At 39.0% G+C, this 13,791-nt stretch overlaps 1 protein-coding gene across 1 annotated transcript in view; it reads left to right on the top strand.

Annotated features, from left to right (window-relative positions):
• Positions 1-10,379: 10,379 nt before the first annotated feature.
• Slc13a1 (solute carrier family 13 member 1) overlaps positions 10,380-13,791 on the top strand; it is an 86,079-nt gene continuing 82,667 nt past the window's right edge. The window contains exon 1 of the mRNA XM_052720468.1: positions 10,380-10,478. Within this exon, the coding sequence (XP_052576428.1) occupies positions 10,380-10,478 (99 nt within the window). The remainder of the gene's footprint in view (positions 10,479-13,791) is intronic.

The raw sequence follows: 13,791 nt of genomic DNA, 5'->3' as shown, positions 1-13,791 counted from the left end.
GTTACCATCTAGGGTCTTGATTGGATTGGGTTTTCTCTGATAATTAAAGAATTAAAAGGCAGAAAGACTCTTAGACACAGCAGACAGCAGTAGGTAGCAAACTTTATTGAAAGAGAGGAGCACAGAAAAAGAAGAAGGGACTGGTGATCTTAGCAGATTGCTGACTTACATGGGTCTCCCTCCCCTTGTTTTGGGTTGGTCAGCTTAAGCAAAGAAAGGGGAGCTGATAGGGCCACAGATTTACATGATCAGGATCAATCTTGAGCATTTGATGCATGAAAAAATATTAGCCATCAGTAACTTGAATTTTCCTTTCTTGGATCTTCCATAATCTGATGAAGGCCTGTTATTGTAAGAGTACCAGAGGTGAGTTCACTGCATAAGCTGTCTTTCAGGAGTGGTCTCTCTTTCAGCAGTGGCTTCTCTTTCAGCGTGGTCTCTCTTTCAGCAGTGGCTTCTCTTTCAGCGTGGTCTCTCTTTCAGCAGTGGCCTCTCTTTCAGCAGTGGTCTCTTCAGTGGTCTCTTCAGTGGTCTCTCTTTCAGCAGTGGCCTCTCTTTCAGCAGTGGCCTCTCTTTCAGCAGTGGCCTCTCTTTCAGCAGTGGCCTCTCTTTCAGCAGTGGTCTCTTCAGTGGTGAAGAGACCCCTAGTGCTTTTTGCAGAGTTTTCACATATTGTTACATGAGAGATGAAAAGACTGTCTGGGGGCACATGTGGCATCATGTATATTTTGTATTGATTTTAATTCCTTTTTAGCACACACAAACATTTCTAAGTGTCTAATATTTTAGGCTAACCCTTTTTTGGGAGAATTCTTAATAGGGCAAATGTATATTTCATAGTATAATTGATTTCTTTATGTCCTGCAGTCAAAATGCATGTTTCTTAAACAATAGGGTCTCACCATATAGTAATGGTGAGTAGCCAGAGCAATGGCAATTGAAGGTGTTGTTTTGGAGACCTCGGTGATCTCCCTGACCAGTAACTTGTTGGGAAGTTATTGGAACTGCCTGGCACTGCAGTTTTCATTTAATAGCTCATGTCTTCTGGAAGCAGCATTGTCCACGCATACAGGGCACCTTAGTTCAAATGCTTTTAAAATTCTATTTTGAAATTCACATTCTATCTAGTGGATTTCATAAAACTTTTCACATATCCTTAGTTTTGCTTAACCCTCTCCCTATCCCATCTTCCTCCCACCATCATCCTTGTTTAAACCTTTGATCTCCACCATCCTCTCACTTATTCTCATAAGACACACTTTTTACTATTCCCTCCAATTAAATTCCTAATTGGATTGTGAGATAGTAGTTTTTTAATATGCATTTTCATACCCCTGCCTTTAGGTTAATCTCTACCACACCACATAATTTCTCCTAGTCTCTCTTGATCCTCCGTTACAGAGAAAGTCCCAAGAATAATTAAGACTATAGAAGAACCTACAGGAAGAAACATTTTGGCTCATTGTCAATGAAAAAATAAGATGACCAGAGAGGAGAGGAGATGTTTAAATCTGGAAGGAGAAATGAGCCACCTGTCATGAGAGGAATCCAGCAATATGCTGGGAAGGAACAGGTTTTGACATGCATATTTCTTAGGACTTAGAAAAATTTTCCAAACTAAAAGTACTATGATTCTAAAAATGTCTAGTAAACCATATTAGTATGAGATGTTTGTGTGAGAATTTATAATGAATTATTGTAGAGGAATTATTATGCAAGGCAACAAGCCATAATTAATTGCCCTCCAATAGTACTTGTCTTATCTCTACCAAACCAGAGGATTTCTTGCCATGTCCAGACGGCCTTTCACGTTGGAAGGGATAGTATCCTGTGGATAAGACAAGGCACTTACTAGAAAGACTTTATTTGGATCCATTTTAATAGCCTCTAAGGTAGTCTGTGTTCTGTTGCTTTAACAAGATATCTGAGGCGGGTGACTCTTTCAAGAAGCTGCTGTAGGACATGTCTTTGGAGATGCAGAAGTTCAAGAACTGAACACTGTTTTTGCTTGGCTTCTGATGAGGTCCATGTGATGGAAGTGAGGTAGACGCGTGTAGGAGATGAGTCACACGACCACAGAGAGGTAAGAGATGCTGGTGTGCTTGATATCAAACCGGTCTCACAGTCAGTAATCCAGTTTTAGGAGATTTTATTACAGCAGGTTCCCATCCTGTTCTGAGAATACTAACCTCATCTTTTGAGAAGGACTTTAGTATATTTATGAGAGTAGTTCTCATAACTTAATCGACTCTTGTTGATTTCTACCTGCTAAACATTTTGTCACCACCTCTCAATATCGTTGAACTGGGCACTAAATTTCCAGCATTTGAACTTTTACAGGAACACACTAATCCCAAACCACAGGTGCCTAGTTCCTTTTCAAATGTCCCAGGGCTCACACTCTTCCTAAATACTATTGTTTGTGTATTCAGTTCAAAAGTATATACTCAGCTGGATCCTCAGGGCTTTTCAGCTAATAGGGTATAACTATACAATGATATAAGTCAAGAAGAAAAAGTTCTGAAATTTTATCTCTGTAAGTCTTTGATAAAAGAAGAGGAATTTGCCACCAAACCAAATAATAAAAGAATCCAAGTGGTGAAGAACAGAGAATACTGTAACTATGCCAACAGAAAATTACTGCAGCAGGGCAGTCTGGCCAGCTTCCATCTTCATGTTAATAGCATATTGTCAAATATTCTACACTTACGTAAAAAATAATTTTTGAAAGAGATGGGTCAGCTTGACTGCAAGCTGAACTGTGTCAAGGCCATTTACTACACTTAAAATAAAATCACCATTAGGAATCTTAACATTTTGTTTTCATCATCAGGGACAGGAAATGTTTCAAAGGGACAATATTTTTGGTAGTCAAATAGGGGAATTTTTTCCCTCCTTCTTAAGAAAGATAAACAAACACATTTGGCTAAGAGCAATAATGATTTTGTAGCAGACCTGAGTAGGAGGGGTAGAAGGTAGAGGGGGTGGAGAGTGGGGAATAGAGTGGTGAGGTAGTGGGGGGTGGAGGGCATGTTGGTCTCACTCATTTCCTTCAACTAGTCTGTATAGCTTCCCTCCAGAGCTGGTTCCAAGTGACTCAATATATCTACAGGCAGAAATCTGACTTCCCAGGAGGTGTGATAGCTTGGATAAGCTCAAGTCATATGGGGGGGGGGGGGGGTCTAAGTAACCAATTGCTGAGAGTCTTCAGTTTCCCTTGCTGAGAGTACTAAATGTGTCAGTGTTCTAAAGCATCCCAAACTCTACTTGCTTCCATATCCATGTGCAAATGTAATAAATCCTACATTCAGGAGTCCTGGGTTTCCTTCTGAATACCATGGCAGCTTCCATTAGAACTGAGGCACTGAGCGCTGAGATTGTTGGAATGTGAATATTACATTAGGTAGTTAGGAAAGAAAGTAAAACACCAGCATGCAAGGGCAGGAATGCTATTCTTGTACTTCTTAGGATAGCTTTACTCACTTTCCCTTTTTATTCTTTTAGTTATTTTTCTAAACAGTTTGGATGATAGTTTGTTCATTATCTGCTCATTCCTATATCAGATAATTATAAATGTCTACTCTATGAAGAAGGCACACTGAAAAATGTTCATAAAGAACTTGTACTCTATTCTTCCTTTACTATTTGTGCTCTTCCTCACAAATAATAAATCACACTATGCAAAAAAAAAGTTCAGCATTAAAAAGTCAAGCTAACTACTTGGGTCTGTGAAGTCATGAATCTTTTTTTTTTTTTCCTTATTTAAAAAAATTTTCATTTTCCTTACTAACCACAGTTCCGCCCTCCTATCTCTCCTCCCATTCTCCCCTCCCACCTCCCCCAGACCCACCCCCATCCACTCCTCCAAAAGGGTAAGACCTCCCCTGGAGAGTCAACAAAGCCCTGGTACATTCAGTTGAGGCAGGACCAAGCTCCTCCCCCTGCATCAAGACTGAGCAAGGCATCCTACTATAGGGAATGGGCTCCAAAAAGCCAGCTCATGCACCAGGAATAGATGCTGATTCCACTGCCAGGGGCCTCTCAAACAGACCAAGCTACACAACTGTCTTTCATATGCAGAGGTCCTAGTTTGGTCCCTGTAGGCTCCACAGCTGTGGGTTCCCAGGAGCTTAGTTCAGGTGTCTGTATATTTCCCCATCATGAAAGAGATATCTTGATAGAGGGAGGAGCCGTTAAGGGGTTAGGGAGAAACTTGGTGCTAGGGAAATTCCCAGGAATCTACAAGGATGACCCCAGCTAAGACTACTAGCAAGAGTGGAGATGGTGCCTGAACTGACCTTCTGCTGTAATCAGATTGGTGAATACCCTAACTGTCATCATAGAGCCTTCATCCAGTAACTGATGGAAGCAGATGCAGAGATCCACAGCCAAGCATCAGACTGAGCTCCGGGAGTCAAGTCAAAGAGAGGGAGGAGAGATTATATGAGTAAGAGGGGTGGGGGTTAAGATCATGAATCTTAGAAGAGAACCAATTACCACCACTTTACTAGACAAGCATATTTGCTAAGTATATTCTAAAACTTCTCCTTATAATCACGGGTATGTGTAGCTCTAATCCCTCATCAAAAAAAATTTCTCTACAAAGCAGGCAAAGACCATTACAGAAAGCTACAATGGGTCATAATGCATCGATCAATGAATCCTGTGGAGCCCAGCTCCAATGGATACAACACAAGTCCTGTGCTGAAGGCACAGTGAACATCATGGAAGAAGGGGTCAAAAGATTCTAAGAGCCAGAGGACCAGGATGTGAGATTGTGCCTACTAGAAATGACAAGGAAGTGGTACCATATGGCTCCCTAAACAAGATCAAACAATGACACAAGCTGATGTGAAAGGAGGGAATCTCACCAAGCCCCACTTCCTAGACAAAAAACTACAGATAATTAATGACTACTGAGAGAGGGAGAATTAGACTTTCTTGGATATTAGCCTCCTAATTGATTATCCAATACACAGTGGGTAGCCCTAAATTATATACACAGGCCACACTGAATGGACTCAATAGGTTGTATTAATGTATTTGCAGGTATATATGTCACATTAATAATAAAAAAGAGGGGGTCAATTTGAGAGGGAATGAAGAAGGGGGCACATGATGGGTTGGAAGAAAAGGGAAAGGAGGAAGTGATGTAACTTCATTTTAATTAATTTTTCGATAAAAGAAAAAAGTTAATTGAAGAAACAATTGGCAGGTTTAATATAAAATGTCTGTCCGTAATAAATAGAAGTAAACACACTAAACCATAAACAGTAACTATTTTCTCAGCTATTTTATAAAAAGACTTAATATATATTATATTGGAGGTCATTTTACCTTATAGAATGTGTAATCTTACTTTAGAAAATGTGACCTATTGTAAAACATTCAGATTAGCAAGTGAATAACATCTTCTGCATTGTGTGACTTTAGTTCTATCAATGACATTGATTCTTAAAAAATAGCTTTATCTGTTGGCATTATTAGCTGGTAGCACTATGGGCTTATTATGTAAGTAATAATTACATTTGTTTACAAATCATAATGCCAACGACTCTAGGGAGAAATATAACACTCTATAAAGAAAACATTTAATATTCAAATCTCTGGGCTTATGAACTAACATGCACTGCTTATTACCCCTTTGGAATGAGTATTGGTGTTCCAAAATCTTCCTTCTCTTCTTCCCTTCCTCCCTAGTCCTTACCTCCATTTAATCATCTCTGAGTTTCTCAGTTTTATCTTTCAAAGGTCCCAAAATAAAAATGAGGTAAGAGTTGGTCCAGAAGAAGCATTTTCTCAAGCTAGCAGAGGGCATGGCCAGTCTTGTGTTGGCCCTGGTGCTGAGACAGTCAGCTAGTCACTATGTTCGCTTGAGTAGTCCCTCCTCTTTGGAATTTGCTTCTCTTCTCGGTTCACAGAAGCCCAGGTCCCTGCCTCTCGGGACACAGTTCAATCTTTATCTACTTGGTCAGTTATTTACTTCATGATTATTGAGGTTATGGTTAATGAATGATGCCAACTTAAGCATTTGGGGGACTTGTGTTTGAATCTACAGTCTACATGGTAGATAACAGACAAATATTTTATCCTTCATTTTAAGAGATGGGATGTGGGCCTAGAAATTTGCCAACATATTTTTTTATTTAGTTTTGAAGCAACATTTCACTCTATTGCCCATATTGCCTAGACTGTCCTGGAACTCATAATTCTCCTGTTTCAGCCTTCCCAATAGTTGGAACAAGTAATTATTAGTCATATAGTATTACTGTCTATGTTTTGGTTTCATCAAGAGAATTTGGTTAATCTTAAGGCTTTGATTATGAACCTGAAGTAATTGAAAACAATAAAAACATGGCAAGATAAAGGCCAGGACTACTAGATGGTAGTGAGGGGGAAATGCCTTGTCTTAATAGCTTGTAAAATGTTTGGGAGATCAACTCACATACAACACTTCCTTTCCACCATGCAATGACTGGAAGCTTTGAAATTTATTAAGGTGTTTGGAATATATAAATAGGAATCTCAGCTGGTGAGACAGTTGGGCAGGTAAAGGCACCTGGTACTTACTGAGCACAGTGCGTTCAGTTTTCAGTACCCACATGGCCAAAGGAGAGAACTGGTGCCTGCACATTTGTCCTCTGACCTCTATACATGTGTCATAATGTGGATGTGTTTGCCCAGTCACAATACACAAAATAAATACATTTTTAAAATAAATAAATAAAAATCCATCAGGGGTGACACTCAGTTTTGGGGCTGGTGGAGGCTTAGGAACAAATGAACACCAGGAGAAATCCTGGTTTTCAATTCCCTGACCAAAAGTCTCAATTGAAATTGACTAAGACTGATATGGATTCTCTGCTCTAAAAGTTCAGAGAATAAAAACAGCAGTGTGACTGAAGCAGCTGCTGATTCACCAGGAGTAAAAGCGTTTGACTATCGCTGTGTTTTCCCCTCCTTGGCAAGTGCACATTAATACACTGCTTTGTTTTTTTTTTTTTTTTAACTTAGAAGCCTTTGAAATGCCATGTATCTTTTGAACCCTGAACACTCTACTGATCAACACCATACTACATAAGCAATGTATCTATTTGGCTTCATTTGATTACAATCACAGATAAGCAGAGAAGACCCATTGAGTATGTACTTATACCCAGAACTTTGCTAGAGACATGAGAGGTAAATGAATCCACCCCCACACCCACTCAAATGATTAACAGTCTTACTGAGGATTTAAGAATCATTTGCATTAGTAAAATTACATATAAAGCTAACTAAACATGAATAGTCTTAAGACTTCTTTTGGTCCAATGCTATAGCCATTTTCATTTAGGTCAAGCACTCCAGGATACATGGATGCATTTAGCCTAAGAGGCTTCCTCAGATGGACTTGTAAAGTAATGGATCGGGGACTTGGCCACAGATTGGAGTTATCATTATAGAGAAGCAGATTGGACATGAATCAGTAAGATGAAATTTCAAGATGGGTGGGATTGAAGAAGAGAAGAAAATCATATTCTTAACAGGAAAGGCTTGAAGAAAAGCGCAGATTTGGCAATGAATATGTCATAAGGAAAAGACAACCAGAAAACAGGTATGAGGGAAACTTACTTCTACTCTGTTGCCACTGATGGTCTACACAAATATGATGGGCAATTGAACTGCCTTAAAATAGATGGGGGGGGGGGTGTTCTTCCGTCTGTGCTCAAACCTTTCATATCACTTATGTTATCCATAATGCCCGAGAGTAAATGATAAAAATATGATCCTTAAGCTTATCAATCCACATGCAAAGTCTATATTTGTTAATGAGTTGAATAGTCAATATTGTAGATATATGGTATAGTTCAAAAAAGAAAAAGAAATCATTGCCTTAGGAGTCAGAAAGAGTTGGATTCAAGTTATTATGTCACTTAATTCCTGGCACATCTTATCTGACCTCTTTAATTCTGAGTTTCCACAAAATACAAGTGGTAATAATAACAGCAAATAGCAATACAAATGTCATGACTTGTATTTGTGTTTGTTCCTGTTACTAGAGATGGAACCTGGAGTCTCATGCTTTCTAGGCAAGGGCTCTACCACTGAGTTATTATCCCACCCAACTCCCCTTTTTACTTTCAAATACTGAGACAGGGTCTCATTAATTATCTTAAGCTTACTTTGTAGCTCGGAATGTCCTTGAACTTCCAATCTTCCTCCTTGAGTCTCTCAAGAGTAGCTATATTTATAAGCCTGCACCACCTGCCTGCATTATATTGGGTTTTGAAAATTAAATGGGGTAGAAATTGCAAAATCCCCGGTGCACAGAAGATGGTGTACAAGGCAACAATATTATTAATTTTTATATTTGAACAGAATGGGATTTTAAATTAACTAATGTTCACCTGATATTACAACTTAATTCATATACAGCACAACTGTTGTAGGTTAAAATAACACAAACATAGTATGTCACAGAAGTTTCATTGTGTTTAATGGGAATTACTTTGCCAGCTCTTTTCTGTCTGTGGCAGCAAGAGAACACAGTTGAGATTAGGGAAATGGCTGTGTGGAAGAGGTGAGGCGGAGGGTGGACACTGTGTAACTATGGGCTGAAACTTCTTGTGCGGATGCCCACAGGGGACGGGTGGAGTTGTAGCTTCAGGCCACAGAATGAGTCTCCTGAGAACCTTCCTCCAGGGAGAAACTGTCACCAGCGGAGAGCAGTGGTACAGACAAGCATCAGGTGCTCTCCTCGGCCTCTGTGTCAATGAAGTGCTGCCTCGCTGAACACCGCATAGGTCCTTATTTCCGTTAAATGGCACACGAATGCCCTTTCATTTTTTGATATCATTTCACAAAGTAATATCCTCTAAGATGAGAAAGTGAAGTTCAAATGGTCGCGCCAGGTGGTCTAAGAAAATCAGAACAAAAGTTGCCTTCAAAAAATCAAAAAAAAAAAAAAAAAAAAGCAAAAAAAGCATGTGATGAACTAGTCAGGGCCTTAGTGGGAAAAATAAGTATAATTCTGAGCAACTCAGCTCCTTTAATCTGCTCTTAATATTCTTTATTATTATTGCTACTTTGTGGATAGTCACTATTATATTACTGTCATTATTCAAATGGCAATCACCCTCTCTTTCATCTGTGAAATTTTTTATATAATGCACCATTCTTATCCAGAAACTTTTCTTTTCTGTTTACTTGTCTAGTTTTCCTGACTCACTGTGTGTAATTTGCCTGGAATGTATCGTTTTAGTGGGGAAAAAATTCTTATTTACATCAATACAGGGACTATTACTGAAAAATTTTTTTTTCCTTGACAGGAAAGTAAAGCAGAGTCAACACTAATATGGAATTAGAAGTCAGGTCTAAATGATAACCATACGTTATATAAGAGTGAAATCTGTATTAAGAAAAATTCACTATAAATTATAGGAGGTCTGGGAAGAGCTTTCTTAATATCTAGGGCTGAGTAAACAGGTGCTTAGTTGAGCTTTAGTGGATAATAAATTTACAATTCAAAATACACTAGAAAAACCCTAGTCATTCCCTCTATTCCATGTTGTAACAGTTTTCGTCATTATACACACACACACACACACACACACACACACACACACCTTGAATGGCCCCAGTGAATAATCTCTGTACAGCTCCCTTGATAACTATATAGCTAGTGCCAGGGCAATAATATCAATTCAGACCCATAAAGATCTTAAAGGTGAGGGTTTATATAAGGTTTATTTTTGTTTCTTACCAAAAAGAGGTATTAACATCTCCAAGAGGCACAGAGTACTTTGCTTTCAAAGTAAAAGGAAAAATTCTTATCAGTTTTTCCTAATGCTGACTCAGTGCAGGACCTGAGAAGCCCCAGGAAAACTCACGAGCACCAAACACCCTTTCTTTTGCCCACTCCCCTGCACTGAAATCCCTGCTGTTGGTGTTGCTATTTCAACTTAGTCTGTGGAGAAATACTGAAAGTATCACTACAATGGTAACAATTCCTGCTAGAAGAAGCCAGGCATCATCCAAAGGGGCAGGGGGGATAAAATGTGGACAAACTCAATTAAATTCATGATCTTACCTTCTTCTGGTCACTCCAGGCTACAGTCCAGTCATTGTGCACTCAGAAAGAGAGGAAAGGAACAAGCATTTTTTTTTTCTACAAAGCACACAAGCAAATGGTCTTTGAGTACTCAAGCACTCTTGAGCTTATCTCTCTGTTTTAATTATGATAGTAAAACAATAAAAATGAGATTTAATTTTAACTAACATTGGTGTGTCTGAGGCAGTAAGTAAAGGTGATAGGGTAGAAAAATATTAATCCAGGCTGGTTATTTAACATCTGCCTGAGTGTGAGGAGGACACTGTTGAAGTACCTGCTCAGGACAATGAAACTCCTCAAATGTGCTTTTGTCTATCGCCGCTTTCTCATTGTGGTTCTCAGTGTTCTCTTTTTATTGCCACTACCTCTCATCATCCGCACCAAGGTAAGTAAGCCTGGAGCACAGACTGGCACATTTCTTGAGCTATTTAGGTTGTCCTTCGGTATTGATAATGGTCTGATTCAAAACTGAATGAACGGTAACAGTTTATGCTTCGCTAACTATTGTATTTGGTCTATTTTCTTTGTTTTCAATGGTTAGTCTTATTTGCTTCTCAGCATTATTAACTGGAATAATTAAAATAATAATCAATGAGAATTGTTTCCCACCTGTCAACTAGATGAAAGGAAGAACAGAAGAGACAGAGCCCTTTAGATCTGATCTTTCAAGTTATCAACCTGTAAGGAGCATCATGGATAACAATCCCTTTCCCTGAGAATAGGCAATAATAAATTTCTGTATAAAAGACTAACGGGGATGTCCAGTCTTGTGACATTGTGTCATGATGCTGTTGTCAGCTACAAATGTGTTGTGCTGTGTTCTTAGTTATCCTAGGATACAGGAGGCCTGTGGGCTGCTAGTTAGACATCCCTGGGCAGAACAAACAGCAGTGTAGGGTCTAGAGTTAGCTACAAAACTTCCCAGAAATGTAATTTCCTCCTGGAATAGCGACACCAAAAATTTGAAGCTGTCTTCCAGGTTAATCAGAAAATGTAATAAACCATTATACCATGCTTTGATCATTTCAGGTTTTAGCGTACTTACTTCAGTGTGCTTATGACTATCTTTTCAGCTTGCTTTTGAAAAGAATCGGTCTTTTAAGTCCAGAATATTAATCTCAATGAATTCCCCGTATTTTGGTGATGTGATCTAAACTAGCAAACACTCAGCAAGCACCTCCTCTGTGCCAGACACAAGTGTGATTTGGTGGTAGGAGAACAGGTGCTGGAGACAGGCTCTCTGCTTGAGATGCCATATTTAGCATTCGCAAGCTGTGTGACCTGAACAACTTACATAACCTTCCTGTGCTTCTGTTTTCTCATGAGAGCAGAGTCATAGTGGGCTTGTTGTGAGGATGAAATGAACAGTAAGCAGGGGACTCCAAGTCTCCCTTCCTGTGTTGCCTGCCCAGGTAGGGTGATTCTTACCTCCTGTGTTGTGCGGTCCCTCCACTCAGTAGTAGAGAACCTACCTGATGCTCTTTTCTCATGAGTACTATTGGATTAATAAAACAGAGTAAGTAATTGCAATACACTGGGAGCACCAGCTTCTCTCAGAAGTCTTAGCCACCTATCTGGAAATCTCTGAAGAAAGTTCATATGCAGTAATAGAGTATTTTGTATTCAGCCATGGCCCTCTCTACCTGCAAAGCCAGCAGAGTGACTGTTTCTGCTTCACAGCTGTGGGTGCTCCTCTGCCAGGCATGATCTTTCTATTGCAGCTTCCTACACTTGATTTCCACGCATTAAAACTAGGCAGTGTGTGACGCTGGTAGACAAACCAGATAACAGAACTGACTCCCACACACAGAGCTCTAATTCAGCTCCTCCCCATCGCATTTGCAAGTCTGTTGGTCTATCTAGTGTGTATAATAATCTCTTTTTAAGCCCCTGATCTTAAGACTTTCCAGATGTGGCAGAATCTTCTCATGGATACATTTTGATTCACACATTGGTGCTTACCATATTTTAACATTTCTGCCTTTAACATTTCTCGACATAGACCCTTAGCTCATTGCAGAGAACACAGGAAATTAAACTAGAGTCAATCTTGTGCCATGGCTACACATCATTTGTGCTGTACTTCTGATGTACAAATGAATCTCACTCCAATTACCATCCATAATTTTAGGGGAAATAAATATGAGCTCACTGAGAAAGAAAACAAATACATAAATAAAAAGCAATAATATGAGTTCATGATTCACTAACTGGAAAGTGTGTTGTTGCTAAGAAATGTACTCATTGATTTTTCTTTTCCAAACATGCAATGATAAAAGTATATTACATCTATACATTAGCCCAAGTACATTGAGTGCAAAGTGAAGAGCCCCGTATCACACTGCCTTTATGAATGTATTCCTCTTTTGTTTCCTTCTAATCAACTCATTTGTTAAAATTCAATTAATGTTAATGTGAAAAAAATTTCCTAACAGAATTTCATATTTTGGCTATTTTGAACAGATATTTTATCATTAGCTAAATGCTAACTAAACTTAAAAGAGCATTATTTTAACTCTTGAAATGAAAGCAGGAAAAAAGGTATGAAATTTGATAGAGGCTTACATTGACAAGGATGTACATCAATTTGCTGTCAACATTTTGTTACTGAAGTGAGGAAGCCTACACTTGTAGAGACACAACAATAAGTTAATAGAAAAATTCAAGCAAAACCAAGTCCAATTTGTCCTTTAAAAACACAACGAATCTAAGGTGACATAGAACCAAGAAGCAATGAAACATTGACTGATATTTTCATTCTTCTACTAGTTACTGGTGCTTTTAGGGACTGGCCTTGTCTCCTATCTCAATTCCGCCTATAGTCAAGAAAGTGTCATCAACAAAGGGACCCTCAGAGAATTTTGAAGCAACGTTAAGAGGGAAAGAGAAAGGACATCTTTACAGCACACTCCTCTCTTCTAGGCGTTCTGCCAAATGCTTTGCTCAAATCGTCACATTTAACCTTCTAACAAACCAACAGACGACAGCTGACATGCCAGCATTCTCATTTTACACTTGAAGGAATCCATGCTCAGAGACACTGAATACACCAAAGGCTGAGAAACTTGTTTTGAACTTGGGTTTTGTCAAAACTCAGAACTCAAGTGTTAACAGGTGTTTTGGACTCTTCTCAATTTTGTGTTTTTGAAGGCTTATTCCCTGTGGATTGTTAATCATTTATCAACAACTCAGGCAGTTCTAAACATGATAATGCTCCCAATAAGTCAAAGAGCAAAGGAGGCTTATCCTAGCCATTTCCTTAATTAGCGTTATGCTATTTAGAGGCTTCAGGTAGAAAAATGTCATTGAATCCCAGCACTGGTGAAAGGTCTTTTGAGAAATGAAGCAATGAGCCAGGCAGGGGTGTGCCATTTCCTGATGTCACAGAGTCCTAGCTGTATCACATGATTATGTCTGCTTGTCAGGTTATGGTGACCCGTTTCCTTCCAGTGCTCACTGAGTCACGGCACTGGACTGGTATCTTCATGCCATTTTGTTGAAGAGAACTCTTGCCCAAGTTTTTCAATGCTTTCATTGGAATGGTATTTTATAAGGAAGGAGATTGTGCCTTAATCCTGAAGCTTCTAGGCCTAAGTCAAATAGAAGACCAGATTTATTTTTTACCAATTGGTTATTACTATCATTCATTCAACTCAAAGTTTTCAGATTAAAAATAAGAAAGAAAAACGAGTAAGGAG

This window comes from Peromyscus californicus, unplaced genomic scaffold (genome assembly GCF_007827085.1).
Source record: "Peromyscus californicus insignis strain IS unplaced genomic scaffold, ASM782708v3 Scaffold_6__1_contigs__length_162567912, whole genome shotgun sequence".
Taxonomy (NCBI): domain Eukaryota; kingdom Metazoa; phylum Chordata; class Mammalia; order Rodentia; family Cricetidae; genus Peromyscus; species Peromyscus californicus.
Note: the sequence above shows the minus strand (reverse complement) of the source record. Positions and strands in the feature narration are given on the sequence as shown.